This window comes from Schistocerca cancellata, chromosome 1 (assembly GCF_023864275.1).
Source record: "Schistocerca cancellata isolate TAMUIC-IGC-003103 chromosome 1, iqSchCanc2.1, whole genome shotgun sequence".
NCBI lineage: Eukaryota > Metazoa > Arthropoda > Insecta > Orthoptera > Acrididae > Schistocerca > Schistocerca cancellata.
In genome coordinates this window covers 86,726,969-86,738,001 of record NC_064626.1, presented here as the reverse complement: position 1 = coordinate 86,738,001, position 11,033 = coordinate 86,726,969, and the positions used below count along the sequence as shown (strand labels likewise).

Below are 11,033 nucleotides of genomic sequence, written 5' to 3'. Positions count from 1 at the left end.
ACCACTACTTACCAGTGAAGTAACTCCTCACCTGGACTAGTTGAGTACTGAATGCACCCGAATTGCGAGCAGCACTCGCCACCCTGGATGGTGACCCATCCAAGTGCTAGCCGAGCCCAATAGCAGGACAGAGTTAAAATGTAATGTAACACTGCTGTAATCAGCTTCCAAACGACTAACTACTAGCAACCTATGAGCTTCTAGAATGAGATTTTCACTCTGCAGCGGAGTGGGCGCTGATATGAAACTTCGTGGCAGATTAAAACTGTGTGCAGGACCGAGACTCGAACTCGGCACCTTTGCCTTTCGCGGGAAAGTGCTCTACCAACTGAGCTACCCAAGCGCGACTCACGCCTTGTCCTCACAACTCTACTTCTGCCAGTACCTCGCCTCCTACCTTTCAAACTTTACAGAAGCTCTCCTGCGAACCTCTGCAGAACTAGCACTCCTGAAAGAAAGGAGTTCGAGTCTCGCTCCGGCACACAGTTTTAATCTGCCAGGAAGTTTCATATCAGCGCACACTCAACTGCAGAGTGAAAATCTCATTCTGGAAACATCCCCCAGGCTGTGGCTAAACCATGTCTCCGCAATATCCTTTCTTTGAGGAGTGCCAGATCTGCAAGGTTCGCAGGAGAGCTTCTGTAAAGTTTGGAAGGTAGAAGGCGAGGTACTGGCAGAAGTAAAGCTGTGAGGACGGGGCGTGAGTCGTGCTTGGTTAGCTCAGATGGTAGAGCACTTGCCCCCGAAAGGCAAAGGTCCCGAGTTACAGGCTCGGTCCGGCACACAGTTTCAATCTGCCAGGAAGTTTCATATGGGCTTCTGTTTTACGAGTACTACACGGAAGCGCAGGAGCCCATTCCTGCTTGCGGCGTAGCTGTCACCAGGCGAAGCGAATGTAACTACACTGAATAAAACGTTCTCGGGTTTCCAACCGCGTCAACTGCTTAAAACTACACGAGTTTTCGGCCGAGCCCTCCTTGGCCATTGTCAACTTTTACGAGTGCCGGTGGGCTGTTGGTGCGCCCTTATATACGCTAGCTGCCGGCTGTGACGTCACTGGAGCCCGTGACATTGCCATGTATGGGCATGTTTTGAGTCGGCGTTCGATGTGCCCTCTTCAACCGCGCGATCGCTGGGTCCCACGCAGCGCTGAGCTGTAAGCCAATATTCAGGGTGTTTGTGGTAATTTTTATTTCAATAGCTTCCTTATTAAACTGTCCCAGAAGCCGTTAGTGCGAGCCACGACAGAGGTATCGCCAAATTTTATGTGGTGACCGTTTTCTAACGCATGCTCAGCTAACGCAGATTTCTATGGTTAGCGTAGGCGATAATACCTCTCATGTTCTTTCCTGCGTTCTTCCACAGTGCGCACTGTTTGTCCGATGTACTTCTGGCCACACTCACAAGGTATTTCGTAGACTCCAGGTGTTCTGAGACCTACAGCGTTTTTAACTGGTCTCAGTAACCGACGGATTTTCGTTGGAGGCCTGAAGATTGATTTGATCTTGTGTCTTTTCAACAGGCGTCTTATCTTGCCCGACACAGAGCCACAGAACGGCAGCAAATCAAGTTTCTTTTCCTGCTCTTCGTCGGTGGTCTTATTCTGATATTTCCCAGAAATCACTTCTTTCACTTGTTGGGTGCTGTAGCCGTTATTCCTGAAAACCTTGCGTAGGTGGCTCAGTTCGTGGGGCAGGTTGTCGTCGTCTGATATTACTCTTGCACGATGCACCAATGTTTGTAATACTGTGCGCTTCTGTGCTGGATGATGATGGCTGGTGGCATGCAGGTACAGGCGTGTGTGGGTGGGTTTTCTGTAGACGCTGTGGCCAAGTCACCCATTTCGTTTACGGTGGGCAAGGACGTCGAGGAAGTTCAATGCATTATCTTTTTCCACCTCCATGGTGAACTGGATATTATATTGATGCCATTGAGGTTTTCCAAAAACCCGTCTAATTTCTCGCGTCCATGTGGCCAATTGACAAACGTGTCGTCAACCTATCGAAAGAAACGCTTCGGCTTCAATGGCGCAGTATCTATGGCAATATCATCAAAATTCTCCATGAAGATGTTTGCAACAGCTCGAGCCAACGGGCTACCCATTGCTACGCCGTCTTTCTGATCGTAATACTGGCCATTGTACACGAAGTAGGAGGGCGTAAGTGTGTGCCTAAATACACCCCTGGAAATGGAAAAAAGAACACATTGACACCGGTGTGTCAGACCCACCATACTTGCTCCGGACACTGCGAGAGGGCTGTACAAGCAATGATCACATGCACGGCACAGCGGACACACCAGGAACCACAGTGTTGGCCGTCGAATGGCGCTAGCTGGGCAGCATTTGTGCACCGCCGCCGTCAGTGTCAGCCAGTTTGCCGTGGCATACGGAGCTCCATCGCAGTCTTTAACACTGGTAGCATGCCGCGACAGCGTGGACGTGAACCGTATGTGCAGTTGACGGACTTTGAGCGAGGGCGTATAGTGGGCATGCGGGAGGCCGGGTGGACGTACCGCCGAATTGCTCAACACGTGGGGCGTGAGGTCTCCACAGTACATCGATGTTGTCGCCAGTGGTCGGCGGAAGGTGCACGTGCCCCTCGACCTGGAACCGGACCGCAGCGACGCACGGATGCACGCCAAGACCGTAGGATCCTACGCAGTGCCGTAGGGGACCGCACCGCCACTTCCCAGCAAATTAGGGACACTGTTGCTCCTGGGGTATCGGTGAGGACCATTCGCAACCGTCTCCATGAAGCTGGGCTACGGTCCCGCACACCGTTAGGCCGTCTTCCGCTCACGCCCCAACATCGTGCAGCCCGCTTCCAGTGGTGTCGCGACAGGTGTGAATGGAGGGACGAATGGAGACGTGTCGTCTTCAGCGATGAGAGTCGCTTCTGCCTTGGTGCCAATGATGGTCGTATGCGTGTTTGGCGCCGTGCAGGTGAGCGCCACAATCAGGACTGCATACGACCGAGGCACACAGGGACAACACCCGGCATCATGGTGTGGGGAGCGATCTCCTACACTGGCCGTACACCACTGGTGATCGTCGAGGGGACACTGAATAGTGCACGGTACATCCAAACCGTCATCGAACCCATCGTTCTACCATTCCTAGACCGGCAAGGGAACTTGCTGCTCCAACAGGACAATGCACGTCCGCATGTATCCCGTGCCACCCAACGTGCTCTAGAAGGTGTAAGTCAACTACCCTGGCCAGCAAGATCTCCGGATCTGTCCCCCATTGAGCATGTTTGGGACTGGATGAAGCGTCGTCTCACGCGGTCTGCACGTCCAGCACGAACGCTGGTCCAACTGAGGCGCCAGGTGGAAATGGCATGGCAAGCCGTTCCACAGGACTACATCCAGCATCTCTACGATCGTCTCCATGGGAGAATAGCAGCCTGCATTGCTGCGAAAGGTGGATATACACTGTACTAGTGCCGACATTGTGCATGCTCTGTTGGCTGTGTCTATGTGCCTGTGGTTCTGTCAGTCTGATCATGTGATGTATCTGACCCCAGGAATGTGTCAATAAAGTTTCCCCTTCCTGGGACAATGAATTCACGGTGTTCTTATTTCAATTTCCAGGAGTGTAGCTCTACCACGTCACTTACAAAGTACTGGGAAATTAGGTCCAAAGAATCTTTTATAGGCACATTCGTAAACAGAGCTACATCAAAACTGACCATAATATCGTCCTCACTAAGGCGTAGACGGTTGAATCTGCTGATAAATTCGGAGTTTTTTACATGATGTTCGCAGTGACTCACATGTGGAGCGAGGAGCTTGGCCAAGTACTTCGCTAGCTTGTGTGTTGGAGAACCGATTGTGGACACAATAAGGCGAAATGGCGTCCCGTCCTTGTGTATCTTCGGTAAACCAAAAACAGTAGGTGGTCTAGGCGCCTGTGGGAGAAGATTCTTAACCACACTGTCTTTCACTGAAGATCACTTAAGAAGTTCTGACGTTTTTCTTACTATTCTTGATGTCGGGTCGCGTGGGACCTTCCGATAAGTATCTTCGTTCAGTAGCGCACAGATCTTCGTATCAAAGTCCTCGAACTCCATAATTACGGCGGCATTGCCCTTGTCAGCGTGAAGTACCACAATGCTTTCATCATTACGTAGTGTTCGAAGGCCGTTGCTCTCAGCCCTAGTCATGTTTGATGCTGGTAACTTCGCCTTTGTCAGCTGGTTTCTCGCCGTATTCAGTCCGCTGTTTCATGTGGGAGCTTGTGGACTGCCTGTTCAACACCGCTTATTATTTCACAGACAGGAATGTCCCGCGGTGAAGGTGCGAAATGAAGTCCTTTCTTAAGTGCCGACATTGCAACCGCGTATATATCTCTCGCCGTCAAGTTGATGACGGTGCGTTCTGAAGATCTGTGGTCCGCACCATGTTGTTGTTGCGAAAGACGACCAAACATTCCTTTCTCCTTCTCTGTAGTTCGTTCCTGTGCTGACGTCTGTTGAGAAACCGTAGCAGGGTCGACCCATTCCCAGTTCAGAGCTGTGAGTGTTCTTGATAACTGCAGGTGCAAGGCCATAAGAGCACGTCCATTTGCATCCAGCTGTTGCCTTGTGTTGTGAATCCTTTCTCGTAATAATGCAAAGCTGGCAGGACGAAATATCCTCCTGATGGCAGCGGTGTTCATATGATGGGATACCATAGCAAATCGTGGAATAGTCTTCTCGTCGCTGCAGCGCCGAAGGAAGGCCAGCGAACTTCACAAATTTGCCTTCTTGACACGCAGCTTCCCGAGACGTTTTACGCTGCGCCACGTTTCCTCCCCGTAGAGGTACTCTGCATTCATACAATATAACTACACCACTTTATCTGGAGCGTCACCATAGTTCGTAAACTGAAATTGTCGCAACTAATTTTTCATTCACTGTAGACTCTCCGCAACAGCACTGGTCAATCAATGTCAAGCCGAATAACTTCTTGTATAAGGACCAGAGGCGGACCGATGCGTTATTGTCTTGCTCAATTTGTGAAGCTTATTCTTTTGAGTAAACCATCCAGTTTTCTGAAATTGTAGTCGTTTCTTTATCTGGAAATGTACATCACGGCTTTCGATTTTCGTCCCATTCGGATGATTCCTTTGTGTTGCGTTTGTGTTAGAGTGTGTATCAGCTGCTGGATCTTCGATAGTATTGTATCGAAAGGAGTTGACTGCGTGTATGTGTTGTTCATTCCACCTACAGACTCTTATATATATTCTGAAAAGCAATGGTCCCATAAAACTTCCCTGTGGCACGCCAGAGGTTACTTTAACGTCTGTAGACGTCTCCCCCTTGAGAACAACAGGCTCTGTTCTGTTTGTTAAAAACTCTTCAATCCATCCACACAGCTGGTCAGATATTCCGTAGGCTCTTACTTTGTTTATCAGGCGGCAGTGCGAAACTGTATCGAACGCCTTCCGGAAGTCAAGGAAAATGGCATCTACCTGGGAGCCTGTATCTAATATTTTCTGGGTCTCATGAACAAATAAAGCAAGTTGGATCTCACACGATTGCTGTTTCCGGAATCCATGTTGATTCCTACAGAATAGATTCTGGATTTCCAGAAATAACATGATACGCGAGCAAAAAACATGTTCTAAAATTCTACAACAGATCGATGTCAGAGATATAGGACTATAGTTTTGCGCATCTGCTCTACGACCCTTCTTGAAAACTGGAACTACCTGCGCTCTTTTCCAATCAGTTGGAACCTTCCGTTCCTCTAGAGACTTGCGGTACACGGCTGTTAGAAGGGGGGCAAGTTCTTTCGCGTACTCTGTGTAGAATCGAATTGGTATCCCGTCAGGTCCAATGGACTTTCCTCTGTTGAGTGATTTCAGTTGCTTTCCTATTCCTTGGACAGTTATTCCGATGTCAGCCATTTTTTCGTTTGTGCGAGGATTTAGAGAAGGAACTGCAGTGCGATCTTCCTCTGTGAAACAGCTTTGGAAAAAGGTATTTAGTATTTCAGCTAGACGCGCGTCATCCTCTGAAAGTCTGGATATGCTGTTTCGATCCATTTACTGATTTAACGCACCACCAGAACTTCCTAGGATTTTCTGTCAAGTCGGTACATAGAATTTTACTTTCGAATTCACTGATCGCTTCACGCATAGCCCTCCCTACGCTAACTTTGACATCGTTTTGCTTCTGTTTGTCTGAGAGGTTTTGGCTGCGTTTAATCTTGCAGTGAAGCTCTCTTTGCTTTCGCGGTAGTTTCCTAATTTTGTTGTTGAACCACATTGGGTTTTTTCCCGTCCCTCACAGTTTTACTCCGCACGTACGTGTCTAAAACGCATTTCACGATTGCCTTGAACTTTTTCCATAAACACTGAACACTGTCAGTGTCGGAACAGAAATTTTAGTTTTGATCTGTCAGGTAGCCTGAAATCTGCCTCCTATTACTCTTGTGAAACAGATAAACCTTCCTCCCTTTTTTTATAATACTATTTACTTCCATATTCAGGAATGCTGCAACGGCCTTATGATCACTGATTCCCTGTACTGCGCTTACAGAGTCGAAACGTTCGGGTCTGTTTGTTATCAGTAGATATTGGGAAGTAGTATTGGGAAGAGCTATCATAAAAAAAATTGTGCGGTTTTCATGAAACCTGTAACTACAAGAAATATGATTGACGTGGATGGAATCACTCACCTTCCAAAATGTGAGACGTGTTCCATGGTAGGCAAACCAGAAATGATCGACTGATTCCATGTTCGCTGTTGTAAAAAGGAAGTAAATAATATTTAACTGAACACGGTTCTCGAGTAGCCCCGCAGGAAGTATTGGAGTTGAAAAGCGATTTCATAGTCCTCAACTGTTAGCATGTGAATCCATTGATGAAGTTTCAGTTTAGTTTAAGAACATGATGAATGAGGTAGCTAACGCTTGCAGCCGTGTAGTACGCCTTTTTAGCAATAACGTGGCGGTAGCACGTAGCAATTTCTTTGTTTGATTTTTCTTTTTCTTTGTTTTACTTAGTACCAGGTCCAGTGTATACGAAAGGGAATTTAAAGAATGGTTCACATGCCCAATTTCAAATGTCCAGTTGTACAAAGAAGCAAGAGTAGACGTTATTTCATTACACTCCCAAAATGAAGAAAAGACTAATTGTTTTCTGATTTTCCGTTAGTTGAAGTGTAAGAAGTATTGGGAATTTAAAAGAATCCGCGGATGGTGCCCAAAAGAAAAACAATGACAAAGTATAGTTTTAAGTAAGAGATATTTCAATTTATTAAAAATGAAAGAAAATTCGCTGTATATGGAAATCGGAAGTTATAGATGCAGCACTGTTAATAGCAGTTTTACTGCAGAATTTACGAGAAAGAGAAGTCAGTGATTGCTACACACAGTTAGTTGCCTGAATATCTCAGGCAAAAAGAAAAAAAAAATGTAGAGATATATGCCAGAGTCACTAGTCTCTGAATACTTTATGTAACTGGTATTATTATTTATTAAAATCGGGTAATCCAGTTTATGGACACGTGTATGTGTACTCTTCTCGCTGCACAAAGCTTAAAAAGCTATCTGCTGATGTGGAGCTCCACAGCACTTCTGTAAGTCTGTCACATGCTTTTTTATAACGTAATGACCTGTAGTGTGATCAGCTCAGTTCCATGACCGCAAGTAAGCAAATGCACGATCGCATGAGACAAGACGCCAAAGCAGATCAGTTTGAACGATTTGCACTGGAACGTTTTGGAGAACAGAGGATACTGTGCTATGATTTCTACAGCACAGTACAGGAGAAAATGTCTATAAGACGTATACTGTAAAGTGTGTATAAAAGTACTGATAGCTGAGAGGAAATTTTCCTTACACGTGAAAAATCAGAGAAACGACGTTTGGAGGTGTACAAAAAGACATTTATTGCGAGAAGAACAGTATGTTACATGGCGATTTACAAAAATGAAAATCATTCAGTCTAGCTTTCCAAAAAGAAAGCTGCAGCAGTGACGTGAAGAAGAATGTGTGCAGAGCGAGAGAAAAAGGCAGCACTGTGTGTGTTGTCTTCTTGGGCGAGACATTTACAAGAGTCCCTTGCCGTGGAGGTGAAGAGCAGCACTCTGCGCAATAGGGCCGTGGAAGGACGTGCCCAGCTGTGCTCCGGCGGCCACGGAGTAGGAAGCAGACTGGGTGGCTCCACTGTAGGTCACAGTTGGAGCGGAAGCTGTGTAGGTGACAGCAGGCGCTGTCGTCACGGTCCTGGTGGTGTAGGTGACAGCAGGGGCGGAGGCGGCGTAGGTGTATCCAGCTCCGTACGACAGGCCGGAATTGTAAGCCAGGGCTGGTGCAATAGCACGTGCACCGTAGGCCAGGCCGGAGTAAGATGCGCGTCCGAGGTACGCGGCACCGACGGCGGGGGCGGCAGACGTGTAGGTGACAGTGGCAGCAGGGGCGCCGTAGGAGTATCCGGCTCCGTAGGTCAGGCCAGAGCTGTAGGCGAGGGCGGGAGCTGCAGTAACAGTGCGAGCAGCGTACGTGACAGCCGGGGCAGAGTAGGTGACGGCAGCTGGGGCAATAGCACGAGCTCCGTATCCAGCTGAGTATCCAGCGCCATATGCCAGGCCAGAGTAAGCTGCACGACCGTAGTAGGTGCTGCCGTAAGCCGGAGCTGCTGCAGTGTAGCTTACTGCAGGGGCTGCGGCTACTGTGCGGGCAGCGTACGTCACTGCGGGGGCACTGGCAGTGTACGCTACGGCAGGAGCAGCGGACACTGTACGAGCGGCGTACGTCACTGCCGGAGCAGCAGCAGCGTACGTAACTGCCGGTGCAGCAGCGACGGTGCGTGTAGCGTAGGTGACAGCCGGGGCAGACGCAGTGTAGGCCACGGCAGGGGCTGCAGAGACGGTGCGGGCAGCATACGTCACGGCAGGGGCGGCGGCGGTGTAGGCTACGGCAGGAGCTGCAGACACTGTGCGGGCGGCGTAGGTGACAGCCGGAGCTGCGGCAGTGTAGGCTACTGCGGGAGACGTGGCAACAGTGCGGGAAGCGTAGGTGACTGCAGGAGCAGCGGCGGTGTACGCGATTGCAGGGGACGCGGCAACAGTGCGAGACGCGTAAGTGACGGCCGGAGCAGCAGCAGTGTAGGCAACTGCAGGAGCTGCGGCAACAGTGCGGGCACCGTAGGCGAGGGCCGGACCTGCAGACACCGTCCTGGCAGCGTACGCGACGGCTGGAGCCGCAGCAGCAGTGTAGGCTACTGCGGGCGCAGCAGCGACGGTGCGGGCGGCGTAACCGACAGCGGGTGCTGCGGCGACAGCTGGGGCAGCTGCCGTGTAGGCCACAGCAGGGGCAGCTGCGACAGCTGGAGCAGCTGCAGTGTAGGCCACGGCTGGGGCGGCTGCGACTGCGGCACCGCCGTAGCCGTAGGCGTCGTTGCTGGAGCGGGAGATGGACACGCGCACGCTCGAGTGTGGCCCGTCGATGGTCTTGGAGTACTCGGAGATGCTGTTGAGGCCGCCGTAGCCCTTCACCGTCCTCTCGTGTGTAGAGCCCACAGCTCCAGCGTCTGCTGTGTTTGTAACTGTCTGGTAGGAGGCGGGGCCTCCTGCATGTGCCAGTGCCACCAGGGCGAGGATGAACACAGCCTGAAAACAAGATGATAGTGGTATCTGAGTATGTGTCTCAGCCATATGAAGTATCATTAATTACAGACACAATGTTGCCAAGAGAAAACATTGTTACTGAGTGACCATAGTACTTTTCTGTATCATTCACTGTGTTACCAAGCACTTCTGACACAAATGGTTTTGGTAAATAACTGTCGTCTTAAATGTTTTGCATCATTGTATTAGGGATCCCTTTCTTACTAGGTGATGCTGCCGCCCATTACTGAAAGGAAAACAGCAGTAAAAAGCAAAATGTATGCCCTCCCTGAAGATCAAAGTGTATAACCTAAGTACATATTACGAAATCAATTACTTATTGCAGAGTGATTGATGCTGAAAGCAAAGTGGTGGTTCAGTGAAATTCTAATATGTGGTAGTCTAATGGTCATTTCTGCAGAAGCGTGTTGATTATATCAACAGCCAGGAGAGCGGTGTGCTGACCACGTGCCCCTCTGCGGGCCTTCAAAGACTTGTGGTTCTTCCCCTATTTCAATCAGTTGGATAGAACTACCTATTATGGTACAAATTTGCCTACTAGTGAGTTCACAATACAACGCTGTGCCAGTACTACTTTACAATGATTCGAAGGACCGCCATCGAAGATCAAAAAGCTGCGTCGCTTGGTTGCCTCGAAATTATTCACACGGTAACTTTTACACAATCATTTGAAAATTATCCCTTCGAAAAAGATCTGTTTCCACCACTGTGTATGTTGCTGAGAGATCATGAGAATGATGAAGGCGGGCATAGAAGCGTACTGACAGCCACTATTCGCACGCTCAGTCCGTGAACTGAATAGGAGAAAAAATCACACATGTCTATGCGAAATAGCCTGCGCCGTTCATTGTATAGGGATTTGTAGAGTACGGTGGTGGTGGTTAGTGTTTAACGTCCCGTCGACAACGAGGTCATTAGAGACGGAGCGCAAGCTCGGGTTAGGGAAGGATTGGGAAGGAAATCGGCCGTGCCCTTTCAAAGGAACCATTTGCCTGAAACGATTTAGGGAAATCACGGAAAACCTAAATCAGGATGGCTGGAGACGGGATTGAACAGTCGTCCTCCCGAGTGCGAGTCCAGTGTGCTAGCCATTGTGCCACCTCGCTCGATTGTAGAGTACGTCTGCGGTTGTGGGTATACAGCTGCAGGTAGAGTGCCGGTGTCAGAAACAACACTCTAGACGCTTTCCATATTTCTGACGGTAGTGATTATCCTGCAACGTGTACAAATTAAGGTTTGCATAGTTTAGAAGCAGAGAAGAGTCATATTAGCAGTCTGAACTACCAGGTGATTCAAATTTTTAATAAATTCTTTGGTTTATTACAGACGAGCTATAAAAAATAAGAACACGTGTCGTTGAATAGATGCAAGTCGAAGTTTTGACACTTCTGTAGTGTTGTTGGTTTCTGGCAT

At 49.0% G+C, this 11,033-nt stretch overlaps 1 protein-coding gene across 1 annotated transcript; it reads right to left on the bottom strand.

Annotated features, from left to right (window-relative positions):
* Nucleotides 1-7,855: 7,855 nt before the first annotated feature.
* Nucleotides 7,856-9,647, bottom strand: LOC126179204 (ice-structuring glycoprotein-like). The gene has a single exon (XM_049924632.1). The coding sequence runs from the start codon at nt 9,645-9,647 to the stop codon at nt 8,040-8,042; it is 1,608 nt and encodes a 535-aa protein (XP_049780589.1). The 3' UTR covers nt 7,856-8,039.
* Between the last annotated feature and the right edge of the window lie 1,386 nt (nt 9,648-11,033).